Here is a 14267-nt window from a genome sequence, read left to right as displayed (position 1 = left end):
CAAACTTTAATGCCTTCATTAACTAATGCATCATTAAGAATTTAACTATTCATTAGGCTTAATGATTCATTAAATTTAATAAATCGTTGATACAACCGGGTCCTGATGTTTTGGAGGTCCGTGTTCGCTCTGCTTTGTTTTGTGGACTTTTGTTCTTGAATACTGCTAGTTATCTCCAATATTACATAACAGATCAAAAGTCAATAAAATAATGCAAAATAGGAGGAAAGGAAACACTGACTTCCAAAAACATGATCAGATCAGATGAGATGGAAGAATGAGCAACCCCTACCGAATAATTATTTAATTTTCTAAATATTTAAATAAACAATTATCGATAAAAGTCTTACTAAATCAAAATTAAAAAAAAATTAATTTTGGCCAAAAAATATAAATTTATCTGAAGGATAATGCCTATTTCATAAATTATTTGTAATTTATGTAAATGCAAAATGTATTTGCTCTTCCTCTTATCTATTTTATGCCAGCAAATAAAAAAAATTCTTTCTGGCCTATAATACCATAAGTCCATAAAACAATACCAAATAGAATGACAACAAATACGGACTTCCAAAACATCAGAGGTGAGATCAGGTGCCATGGAGGGGAATGAGCATCTTCTGCTGACCGGTCACAGCCGCCGTGTGCTCCTTGTCACGATCATGAAATAACGGAAAAATCCATCTTCAATTCAGTGTATAAATAATGGACTAACAATTAGTATGAAAAACGTCAGTCAGCATTTGACTCAATGATGAATTGTATTTGGTGACAAGGTCATTGTATCGACCATAGAACTTACGAAATGATGACTTTAAACGAGACTGCTGATATTCTTGTTTCATCAACTTGCTTGTCAATAGTTTACCTCGTTTTAGAAATCGTTCATACGTAAGTCATACTTATGCATATCGAATCAGCTGAGATATATATAAAGTCATCATATAGCTTAGTTGTTAGATTACCATTATCGTCTTTTTCAAGTAAAATATCCAAATATGTAACAGATATATCAGACTCTGTGGTATTTTTTTTATCTCAAGCTCACCAGGATATATTGTTTCGACGTAGGAACGGAAATTTCCATTGTAATTTAACAATAAGTCGTCGATATATCTAAATGTCGAGTTGAAGGCTACAGCAAGTGTTTTCTTCTTTTCACGCATAGATTTTGCAGAAATTATGCTTCATATGAATATAAAAATTTGTCCGCTTATAACGGAGCGAAACTTGTACCCATGGGAATTCCAATAGATTGTTGGAATACCTGGTCTCTAAAAACCACATAGATATTGTCAATCAGAAACTCAAGCATCTGTATGATGTCAACTTCAGAGTAATTGTGTGTGCAGTCAGAATGTGATTTAGCAAAATAGTTCTGCAAATGACAAATGACCAGGACCCGGTTGCATCAACGATTTATCAAATTTAATGAATTATTAAGCCTAATGAATAGTTAAATTCTTAATGATGCATTAGTTAATGAAGGCATTAAAGTGTGTTGTACAAAACCTTCATTAGAGTGTTATTACTTAATGAATCATTAAATATTTAAGAATTCATTAAAGATCTATTAACAATAGGAAAACATCCCGTAATGCATTGCGTTACCACTTCCGTGGACGTTTCCTTTGTTTACTATTTACTTATAATAAAACCAGTTTAAAAATCCGCCAAATTAGAACTCATTTTTAATTATGACGCAAAAATTAAAAAATTACGTCATTTAACCAATTCCGAGCGTCTAAGAGGATAAATCGTAAAAAACGTCATTTCATCAAAAATCAAAAACTCTGCTGAACAATGACTGATAAAATTCAATTTAAAAACAACAGAAATCGGGGGAAAAATTTCGATTCAAGTGAAATTCAACTTTTAGCTGATCTAGTGGAGAGAAATGTTGACATGATTAATAGCAAACTCACAAACAGTGTTACCAACGAGAAAAAGAAAAAAATTTGGGACAACATCACTGCACAGATTAATGCATTAGGGGTTTCCAGTCGCTCAACTAAAGAAATCAAAACTAAATGGACGAATATGCACCAGACGGCAAAAAAGTAATTTAGCAACAACAAACTTTCACAGAGGCGAACGGGAGGAGGACCCTGCGCAAAACCTTTGTCGACGGTCAGCGAAAAAATTATCGACATCTATAAAGATTCTCCAACCTTTACTGGATTGTCTGGATTCGAGACTCAGGCACCTGGTAGGTTTGAGTTCTTAATTTGTAAGAAATACAGTGTATTAAAAACAAATTACTTATATTAAATGTTATATGGTCCAAATACAAAGACTGATTTGTAAGGGTCTTATTTTTTTTCCAGGGGGGGGGGGGGTTAAAACATTTATCGGAATAAAGTTACAAAATGATATATATACATGTACCCTAGAAGAAATATTGTGTAAATGCGCTAAAGTAGGCTTAACTATGAAAACTATAAGTACTGTGTAATGAACATAAAACATTTAATTATACCTGCGAAGAGGTCCTTTATATGGATTGGGCAGTACTATATATAGATAAATTGTTTTCACAAGTCAACTGTGTGCAAATTGACTAGATTCGAATTGATAATACATGTAAATGTAATTTTAAAGGAGAAATATTGGTGTCACTCACTCAAGTCAAGTAGACACAGTTGTAATCTGTAAATACCTATTTCGGACAAACATTGCAAAAAGTCACTTCATATATATCTACCAGTTTTCTCCCTTTGTTAAGCTTTATATCGCAGCAGTAGACATCAAAAGGACAAGCTTTACATGCCTCCTGTATGCTGAATCAGGATCGTTTACGTTGTTTAGTTTCAGTTAAATATTCCAAACAAAAAGCTGTGCGAGTCTCTTCTTTAAATCCCTACCGTGATACACAGGCAAAATAAAATATAGTCCTTCATTCACAAAATGACGTCACTGTACTAACAACGCCACCTATCGTGCGAGTGGCAATAAACGTCGTGTCCTTATTATAGCACAACACATTCATGAATCAAGCGGGTGGTAATTTATTTGAGTTGGTGGTTTACCTTATTTCATTAAAAGGTTTTGTCATGAATTTTTATGTAATTATAGCATTTTCTGTACATGGGTGTACCTCTTTTGACAACTTTCAGCATAAGGAGATTGGGGATATATGGGTCTAAGACTATTTTTAGTTTACTCTGAAATTCACCCCCCCCCCCCCTTTTTCTACTCCACCTCGGACTAGACTCCTCCAATGAATTTGTAAAACTGAAATGTGTTTTTATTTAGAGCATAATGGCCAACAGAGAATTTGAACAAAAAATTATTATTTTTTAAGAAATAGACGAAAGCATAGAGATCTTGGGCTCACCCCAAACCGTGTGTCTGCTAACGGAATTGCTCAATCCGAGCGATCAACCTAAAGAAGGAGAGCAGGTCGTCGATGAGTTGTCAGATCTAGCGAAAAATGTGGTCACCGTGGAGGCAGAGGTTCACGTTTCTGCAGCAGAAAAACCAACAACAGCGATGACGAGCATGGAGCCAAACATGTAATTATGATAATTATTCCTCAATAAATAAATTGTGAAAAGTTTGCATAAATGAACGTCTTTTGATTCAGTAAATAAGTAAAGCAACTTAATAATGTATTACAATGTTTAGTTCTGCAATTGAAGTGGTTACACTTGTAAACCTGTCCGAGTGTCGTATATGTGTAGTGACCTAGATTTACTAATTGCATGTAATAAGTTATTACATATTTATATATAATACTAGTAGGATTAAACAGAAATTCTTGCAATGATTGCACACATCGTTATGTTAGCAAGTTTTAACAAGAATGTTAAAGTTCGATCTTGCATTTCTAACAGTTACTTTCTAAACACATGCATTATAGGTCAAAAAAGGTGGGGGATATTGGTCAGCGCAAGAGGGTAAAACATGAGGACGTGACTCAAATGCAGTACGCAGTTTTGGTGGAACAACAGCTGAAACTACGGGAGCAAACAGAGTACTACAGGTTGATGAACAAAAAACTCAGACGGGAATTGGATATGTCTTCTGAAGATTGACTGATTTTTTTCTCTTCTTTTTCATATTGAAGGATATTTCACTTCCAATATAATTATGATTTTGGAAACAACAAATGCATTTAAAGTGTTTGTATAAATATCAGAGAACGCTTTCTGTTTCCGAATTCTCAGTATTTTGATAAATAATTCTACTCACTGTCATCATTTTTTCCATGAATCTCCGCATATTGATAAATATTCAATAAAAAAATTACAATACAATAAATGAAAAAAATACAATCACCATACACCAGTATATATACCATTGAACACCTCAACTAGCTGTTTTCATATCGTTTCACTGAATGCACATACAATACATGCACGTTCTTAAAAATAATGTTGCGTAATGTAATTTCTGATGTTTTTCCCATCCTCGGGTCCGTTGTACTGCCCTTGAATATTTCCATCGACATCCAAGTCTTGATCTTCGTCTATAAGAGGCTCCCGGAATAGAATTGCAAGATTGTGAAGTACAGCACATGCTCCTGAAATAAAAATATGTATGCAAATGTTAACCCGGCAAGTACCTAGATAATGCAAATATTATTACTTGCAGCCACGTAGCATCGTTTTTGAAAGTGGGGGGGGGGGGGGGGGAGTAGCCAGAGAATTTTTTTTTGATTTACCTAAAAAAGATGAAAAGCAAAAAAAGAAAGGGGGGGGGGGGGAACTGTCCAAACTCGAAAATCCTATTTCGTGGGGGAGAGCAGGATGGGGGGTAGAGGCCAACTCTTTTTCAATGCCAACTTCTTTCAGTACTCTTTTTTGCATTCAGTACTACATTTCCCTGATATCAATTTCCTGTAATATCAAGGGGGGGGGGAACCAGTCTTTGAATGAATATTTCTAATGAATAGTAATATTGGGAAAAAAAGGGGGGCACCCCCCCCCCCCCGTTGCTACCTGCCTGACTTGCGAATGCTAAATAAACATGTTACTCAGCTTATCAAATAAAGACATCTACTCAAGCCTTGTTATGTACATTTACCAATGACTGTGCAGACCCTCTCCGGTGTCATCCCTATTTCTGCATGGAGGACGTGAAATCGCCTCTTCCACCAACCAAATGCACGCTCAATGGTCACCCTGGTCTTCGAATGGGCCGAGTTGAAGCGTTCCTGGGCTTGTGTCGATGGTCTCAGATACGGGGTCATGAGGTAAGGTTTACATGCGTAACCGCTGTCACCAAGAACAATCCCATCCTTAATCGAGTGAAACTTCTCTTCTATAGTCTGCCTTATTCCTGACATACGGAATATGTGGCTGTCATGGGTACTTCCGGGCCATGTAGCTACTATTTTGGTAAATCGGCCTGAAAAATCATGCTCTCCTTTGAAGTAAAATATAGCAGTTTAGATTTCAAAATAACAAAGAAAATCTCTCTCTCTCACTCTCTCACCTGTATAATCACAGATCGCCTGCACATTTACTGAGTGGAAACCTTTCCTGTTCACATACGCTGGTTCATTTTGAGATGGGGCCTGGATTCGTACATGGGTGCCATCAATACACTCTATGACACCAGGGAATCCAGCCAAATTAAAGAATTCTTTTTTGATGATGGCAAGCTCGTCATCTTCAGGCCATTTAATAAACCCAGGGAGCCAGGGAAACAAGGGCTCTAGAAACTTTACGGACAACCCGAGAAACAGTAGACTTATTCACTCCAACAGTATCTCCGACGACTTCAAGAAAACTGCCACTAGCGTAATATCGCAATGAAATGAGTACCTAATGAATTGAAATAAAAAAATAATATAGGTCTACTCAATATATGAAGATTTTTGTCGAAAAAGAACCATTCGAAAAATTAAAAAAATTGCATGTATTTTATGACAAATTATGTTGTTAATGATCGACCTACATGTAAGATGTTGTTCTAATTATTTCAAGAAAGAAAACATTACATTAATCCTAAATTTTGAGTGGGTTTTACCTTAAGGGACATTGTTAGGGAAGGTTTTGATGAGATTTTTTTTAAATGCAAATAATATGTATGAGTCATATTAATTTTAAGTGTATCGGAAACGATATTACTTTAATGTGTGTTAAAATAATTTTGAGTTCGCCGGATTTTTTTATGCCATGAAATGTAGGCTAACTTAGTGTGTTCTTTTTCAATCCGACTTTTCTAAAAGCGGAAGAGATTGTGACATGAATTGGAAGAATTAATAAATCATAATGTTAGATTTTAGTTTTAACTTTTTATAGAATCACTTTGGTCAATCACGAAATAAATAACCGAATTAAAAAAATAAGTTTCGTTTTTAAACTTTTTTAGGTACAAAGTTCATAATATTCAATTCAAATCTAGTTTCTCTCGATTTACCGGCACAAAATCATGAAAAAACGAGTTCATATTAATTACAGTCAATTCTCGAATTATCGCCATTCGATTCATCGCCATTTTCGCTATACCGCCATGATTTGCAAGAACGTTTTTCCTGCTATATAAAATTCTCTTTATAACGCCAAATTCGCATACCGCCATCCGCCACCCTGTTTTCACAACAAACGTCCATTTTTAAGTGTCAATTATCTCGATATACCGCCACAGGTGCATGTGGTCAGTGAAGCGCGGCTAATTGGTTGACGCTATCCCTGTTGTAAAGCATGCAAAGCCAGGCAAGGTACATGCAATTAAATAATTAAATAAGAATTAAATAAACAATAATTTTAACATGAACTGTTATGATAATTTTGTTTTCTGTTTAATAAAAATCATTTAGTGACGGCTTTGCCACGAAGGCGGTCGTTGTTTAAGAACACAGATAACGATATTATTTTGATGATCTCTGCTTTAAACAATGCAAAATTTGCTTAAAAAATAATTATACGGTATAAATTGTGAACGTTTTATTAACAATGATGCCTTAAACAATGAATTTATTCAAGAATTCATTTTACATATTATCGGCGATATATCACGACGATCGACCCAGCATTTTTTTTTTCAATATCAGTCGTGCAGATTCACATGCATCCACATGTGCTTGTCTTTATTTCATAACTGCACATTTTGTTTTAGCGAAATTGTACATAAAAAATTACTTGAAGTATTTTAAAACTTAGAAATATGTTTTAATATGTACATGTAATAATGAGAATAGAAACGCTAAATTGTATTTCTAAGAACGGTAACTCTACTTCTGGTTTCCTAAACGATGGGAAATTCAATTCATCGCCAAATTCGTTATACCGCCATGATTTCTAAATTACAAAAGGTGGCGGTTTATCGAGAATTAACTGTATTTACAAAACAGATTTTGTTTCATAATCCGTTCAGAACATTAAACACTTTATTGGAAATTCACCTGATGAAGACGAAATATAATTAATGCAATCAAACAATCATGAAACACGCAGGATCGATGAGGTTAAATTTATTTTTTCAATTAACGAAAAAAGGTGAAAAGGTAAAAAATTTACAATGAAATTTGTTAAAATTTATACTATTCTAAAAAAAAACCCCGCATACTTAAGACCCATGATTGGTGAAGACAGTAAACAAATTATTATTAACAAATAAAAAAAAAAAAGGAGAACAATCATGAATTATGTATACAATATAGAAGTTAAGATAATTTAAGATTTATACAAGGACATAGTTATCCCCTCCCCCATTATATACATGTAGATCTCTATATAGTACTACAGTCATTCCCGTATAATTCATACAATTACCAAGTCCATAGTATTGAAAAACGAATTTAAGAGCAATGATATAATTTTGTGTTTGATTGACAAAGTAAACATCCTTTGTTAATAAAATGAAATTTTACACGTAAATCTTTCTTCGTTTTGTTTTTATGGCCATTCCAACTCACCACATGCAAGAACTCAGTAACGGAGGTTATAACTCAGTAAAAGCAGCTGTAAAGTTATTAAAATCTTTGTTCATGTTTTAATTTTTATTGAACTTCGAAGCTTTATCAATATACAGCTAAATTATAACAGAAGAAATTCTGAACTGCAAACATAAAAAATATTGACTAAATATGTGTAAATCCAGATAACAGAATTTTTGGACAATAAAATAAACACTATTTTCCAGTAGGAATATTGCCAAGCAATCAGAATATTACATTACCTGACCACTTGATTTGAAAAATGAAAGGATATATCTTTAGAATGAAAGACCTTTTCTGATTATAAATTGACCACTTTAAAAAGAAAAGTTGATATACAAATTGCTCCAAAATTGTAACGGAGGTTACACAAACTCATTTTGGAGATTAAGAGATAAAAATACTTTGTAAAACGTGTCAAACACACTTTGAAAATAATGTATTTACACAATTAAGAGTAAAACTAAACTGTTTTCCCCTCTTTTTTAAAGCAATTTACCAAAAAGTGTGTTTCGTTACGGAGGTTATTATGAATATTAAAAAAAAAGAGTTAAACGAATTTTAGACTTCCTATCAGCTTTACAAATTTATGTCGCTCAGCATTACTAAGGGTCAATCAACTTACTCAAATATTTATTAATATGTTACTGTCTTTTTTAACTGCAAATGTGAAACTGAAGATTTAAACTTCTATAACCTCCGTTACAAAATTCGTTTCGAAGAATCGGTGTGAATGCGTTTACCTAATGGTGAATTTAAATAAGAATAATTGGAAAACATACTTTATTTGTAAAGAAAGGATAAAAATATTTGTTTTAACGTTTTTTAGGCAAATACATTTATTTAAAAAAAAAAAACCAAATAATTTTAACCTCCGTTACGAAATACCTTACTGAACCCTGTAATAATGAAGCGATTTATTGAATCATTGTGAAGTAACTGTCACCATGGTCACACATAAGCATATTTTTTAAAGAAAACTTATTTAATATATCAGAATATGTGAAAAATTCACTAAACGACACGAAAATTCACTTTTTGCAGAAAAACACAACCTCCGTAACATCGCTGGATTTACGTATAAAAGAGCATAATTTCACTGTATACCGCTGATAGTTCACATAAGGGTGACCTTTTTGTGCCCATACGCATTACGGAATATTAGACATTTACAAAATGAAAAAGAAACACTATAATTATTATTTGTAATATGCAAAAACATCTAAGTTAAGGCCATTCTTACCACAACATTTTCAAAAATACCTTTATTTTATGCTTTAAACTCATTATGATTCTTATATTCCATTTTGTTGTCAACTTAAAGAGTAAACTTCCAGCATTATCTGGTAGATTTAAACACCTGAAATATTGCACACGTCAGATTTTGTTGATTTTCTGTTACGGAGGTTAGAGGTTACGGAGGTTAGAACCATCAATAATATCTTTATTTCTGAATAGTTGTTTAACTTTCCTTACATTTGTTTTTTGTTTACTAGACATACCCATTGGTGTCAATCAACTGCCTTGAAATAGTACTTCACATAGCCTCTGTTTCTTCACAATCACCGTCACGTAGGTTAGGTTCTTATATGCGACATTATAAAAAATCCATATTTTTAAAAATTTTGAACACGGATTTATTAATTTGCTTAAAAAAGGATTCTGTGCTAAAGTTTTAATATATATTAGACACAAAAACACAGTTTTAGCTCTACTAACGATATATTGTATTATCTTAAAAACTATTCAAACACTGTTACGGTAGGTTAGGTGAAATTTGGCGACAGCGATGATCAAGGTCTGTTTAAAAAATTGTTATTCATTTACCAATTAAACTTTCATTTATATGATTTTGACATGTTTCTTCATTGATTAAAACAATTTTTGTTTGTTTAGAACAAAATGCGACCAGGTTATGCACATTTAACCAGCAAGGTATACGATGGCGACATCGCCTTTTACACGATTCCGGACTTCCTTTTGTGTGAATACTCGGAGAAAAAATATCAAAAAATATAGCAGCTAATATTATTTTGTGTGGCAAAATATGTTGACATAAAGGGTCAAGGAATAAGTTGAATATCAGTAACCATAGCTTTGAAATGTATTGAAATGTATTGGCGACATAGCGTTTTTTCATTTGTATGAATTATACGGGAATGACTGAGTAGAGGCACTGTAAGTTTCCAAGCACCTATGTGCCTTGATAAGCGAAGGGGAATTACTCGTATTTAGAATCAATCAAGAATTTTGTTGTCACGGTTCACCTGTTCATACTAAAACAATAAATAAATAAATAAAAACATTATAAGAAATCCACTTTAGGTATAGTTATATGTATTACATGTATTATTATAAATTATTCCTTATTTATTATTCTTGGGTTATCTATGGGTAATATCGGGTGACGCAATATGTGACGTAATCAACCAAACCAAAACAAGAGAATGCATGGGGGTAGGCCTATATATATTGTGGTGTTCTGGACCATTTTGTATGAACAATACATTGTATGACAAAGTAAGTTTTTTAACCAGTTATGTACCTGTAATTCCGTTGATAGTGCCTGTGACCGTCTAGTTCTGTGGCCGATAATAGGATCAAGCAGCTCTACGATTTGTTTAATCGAGTCTTTTCCAAAGCGATATCGCCTACGGATGTCCTCGTCAGTCATGTTTTCTACAGAAAAACGTTCTCTAAACACTCTATCAGCCCTCCTTCTACCCAACTGACCAAACATTACGTTGGCCGCCATAGTTAATGAACGTTTAAAGAAGCCCTCTTGGGTTCATTAAAATTAGAGAAGTTAATGAAGGTTTAATGCATCCGTTCATTAAAACATTGATACAACGGAATTTAATGACACATTAAAAACAATCAGTTTAATGAAGCTTTAATCATTCATTAAATGTTGATACAACCGGATCCAGGTAAGTAAATTTACGAGTTCCATTTTTTGGTCAGCTAAGTAAATTCAGGTGACCTATTGCTATCTGTTTTCGTCCGTCGTCGTGCGTTGTGCTTTAACATTTGAACATTTTCAGCTTCTTCTCTGCAACTACTGAACCAATTTCAACCAAATTTGGCATAAATCATTAATGGGTAAAGGGGAACAAAAATTTTGAATTTCATGATCCCTGCCCCCCCCCCCCCCCCTTGGGCCTGAGGGTTGGGGCCGATACCACAAAAATTAATGCAATCTTTAAAAATCTTCTTCTTTTTCCTTGACATCACGCAGTCAAACTGTTTGCATGATTGTAATCAGCATTGAGTCCTCTACCAAAAATGTAAAATTCATGGCCCTGGGCGCAGGGGTTCTAGTGCTAGGGCGGGGCTGAAAAAGTATACAATTGTATAGTGAAAATGCATTATTTCTTTGAAAATCTTCTTCTCTGCTCCTGGTTATTAAATAAACAAACTACATACATAGTTATGATGAGCAAAAGTGCCTCTACCAAAATTGTGAATTTTATGGCCCCAGGGCCAGGGGTTCTTGAGTTAGGGGAGGGGGGGGGCTCTATTGATCATATAGGGAAAATACATGAATTCTTTGAAATTTTTTTTCTCTGATCCTGGATATTAAATAGACTAACTAAGTGCATAGCTATGATGAGCAAGAGTGTCTCTACCAAAATTTTGAATTTTAGGGCCCCAGGTTCAGAGGTCCTGGTGTTGGGGGGGTCTAATGATTATAAAGTGAAAATACATGAATTCTTTGAAAATCTTCTTCTCTGCTCCTAGGGATTGAATAAACTAACTAAGTGCATAGTTATGATAAGCAAGAGTGCCTCTACCACAATTGTGAATTTTAGGGCCCCAGAGTCAGGGTTTCTTTTGTTATGGGGGACTTTATTGATTAAATAGTGAAAATACATGAATTCTTTGAAAGTCTTCTTCTCTGCTCCTAGGTATTAAATAAACTATTTAAGTGCATAGTTATAATAATGAGCAAGAGTGCCTCTACTAAAGTTGTGAATTTTAAAGCCCCAGGGTCAGGGGTTCTTGAGTTAAGGGGGGGGGGCTCTATTGATTATATAGTGAAAATACATAAATTCTTTGAAAGTCTTCTTCTCTGCTCCTAGGTATTAAATAAACTAATTAAGTGTATAGTTATAATGAGCAAGAGTGCCTCTGCCAAAATTGTGAATTTCAGGACCTTAGGGTCAGGGGTTCTGGTGTTAGGGCGGGGCTCTATTGATTATATAGTAAAAATTCATGAATTCTTTTGAAAATCTTCTTCTCTGCTCCTGGGTATTAAGCAGTTGAACTACCTATATAGTTATGAACCAAGACCCATTCTTCCAGAATTGTGAATTTCAAGGCCCCAGGTTCAGGAGTACTTTAGAGGGGGGGGGGCAGTACTTATAGACTGAAAATGAATGAATTGTTGGAAAATCTGCTCCTTGGTATTAATCAAATATTTTTGAAAAGGTAAGGATGCCTTTTCAAAAATTGTGCAATGTGTGGATCTAGGCCTAAGGGTCAGAGGTTCATGTGTGGTAGGGGCACTACTGATTATTGCTGAATATTACTGATCAGTTGAAATGCATTTTTTGTTCCTCTGACATGCCTATGGGTATTAAGTAACCAAACTAAGCAACTGCTAAGTGAATAGTTATGATGATCAATGATCAGGGATGGGGGCGATTACTTTCAATAGTAATCGATTAAATTACAATTACTTTGGATTTTAAAAGTAATCAATTACAAGCTGATTACAGACATTTTTTTAGAGTAATCAATTACATCTGATTACTTTTCATTAATGTAATCATGATTACTTATGATTACTTTAGATAACGTTAAGTTTTTTTTCCCCCCGCTTGAAAAGTATGGGATATTAATTTGGGCTTTTCCGTCCGTCCGTCTGTCCGTCCGTCTTTCTGTCTGTCTGTAATGCTTTCGTTTCCACACGATATCTCGAGAACCCTTTGAGCTTTTGCAATGAAATTTAGCATAGCAACTCCCTATGGACTAAAAAAGATCCCTATTGATTTTGAGGTCAAAAGGTCAAAGTTCAAGGTAATAAATAAGCAAATTCTGTCTGTTAAAACACTTTCGTTTCCACACGATATCTCTAGAACCATTTGAGCTATTGCAATGAAATTTTATATAACAACTCCCTGTGGCCTAATGAAGACCCCTATTGATTTTGAGGTCAAAAGGTCAAAGTTCAAGGTCGTAAATTTATACATTCTGTCTGTGTGGAATACCATTATTTCCGGGCGATATTTCAAGAAGATTTTGAGCTTATACAATGTAATTTTATATCAAAACTCCCTAGGACGTCTCTCGCCCCTTCTCAAACAGTGCCCCGCCCTGTTTGTTTTATTAGTATTTATAGTATTACATGTCGCTATTTTTAGCTCAGGGGCATGAGGAGAGTTATTGTGTATAAAACAAGTTCTCGGCGGACTTTATGTTCTTATTACATCTATTAGAACTGTTTAATAAAGGCTAAATAAATCAAACACCATGGATTGTGTAAAATTTTGAGAATACCGAACATGAAAACATGAATATAAACATGTATGTGACTTCACTTCTGCATATACTTCACACGATGTAAAGCGATTCCGTGGTCTAGTAGATATGTCTCTCGCTTCAAATGTGAGAGGTCCCGGGATCGAATATCGGTCGAACCCTTCTTTTTTTTCTCTCTTTTTTTTTGAATGGTTATCAGGTCCAGCACAATATCTCGATAAAGGTATATAGCTTTATAAAGCTATATAGCTTTATCAAGGTATTTAAAATACCTTGATCAAGGTATTCTATGTAATGAAAATTCAAAAAAAATTCTTTAAAAATTAATTACTGAAAGTCGAGTTCTGAGTTTTTGTCAGTGTGTCTACTCGTGCATGAAAAACACTCTGGTATCAAAAAAAGGCATAAAATAACGTCTCCTCACATGACACGTTTTTCTACTGATTTGTTTGTGTTTGAGTACTTTACATGCATGGGTGAATTTACTGACAACAACTCAGAACTCATCAATCATTCTTTATTTCCTCCTCATGGAGATATATGAAATATGACATACAATTAAATAAATATTACACTAGTTCCATTTAAACAGATAAACATACAAAATATGAAAACACAAAAAGACAATATATGAGAAAACACACATAAACAGACAAAAACATATTTACAAAACCTTTAAAGGACTGCTAAGGATGAGAGGGAAAATGGGGGGGGGGGGAGGGAAAAAAAAAGAAAGAAAAAAGGGGGAGGTTACACGTTATTTTGTGCCTGACAGCGTTAAGAAAGTGCCCTGTTGTAGTGTGCGGCTGCGCTTCGAACAAGGTTAAAATTCAATAACCGAAAAGATTCATTGTCTGATTCATAATTTGTATGGCGTCCCAGTAGGACTAAAAAC

The 14267-nt window shown here is 34.1% G+C and overlaps 1 protein-coding gene and 1 pseudogene across 1 annotated transcript; one reads left to right on the top strand and one right to left on the bottom strand.

Moving 5' to 3' along the window:
- Window positions 1-2069: 2069 nt before the first annotated feature.
- LOC134246343 (uncharacterized) lies at window positions 2070-4037 on the top strand (the record flags this gene model as incomplete). Its single annotated transcript, XM_062728695.1, has 3 exons — window positions 2070-2209; window positions 3311-3515; window positions 3863-4037. Coding segments are annotated over 3 exons (520 nt in total), but the record flags the coding sequence as incomplete, so codon positions are not given.
- A 317-nt stretch (window positions 4038-4354) lies between these two features.
- LOC134246332 (putative nuclease HARBI1) lies at window positions 4355-10643 on the bottom strand (annotated as a pseudogene).
- Between the last annotated feature and the right edge of the window lie 3624 nt (window positions 10644-14267).

Source organism: Saccostrea cucullata, unplaced genomic scaffold (assembly GCF_032062105.1).
Source record: "Saccostrea cucullata isolate Sc308-1 unplaced genomic scaffold, CSIRO_AGI_Scuc_v1 ctg1048, whole genome shotgun sequence".
Lineage (NCBI taxonomy): Eukaryota > Metazoa > Mollusca > Bivalvia > Ostreida > Ostreidae > Saccostrea > Saccostrea cuccullata.
This window is presented reverse-complemented; position numbering and strand designations above follow the sequence as displayed.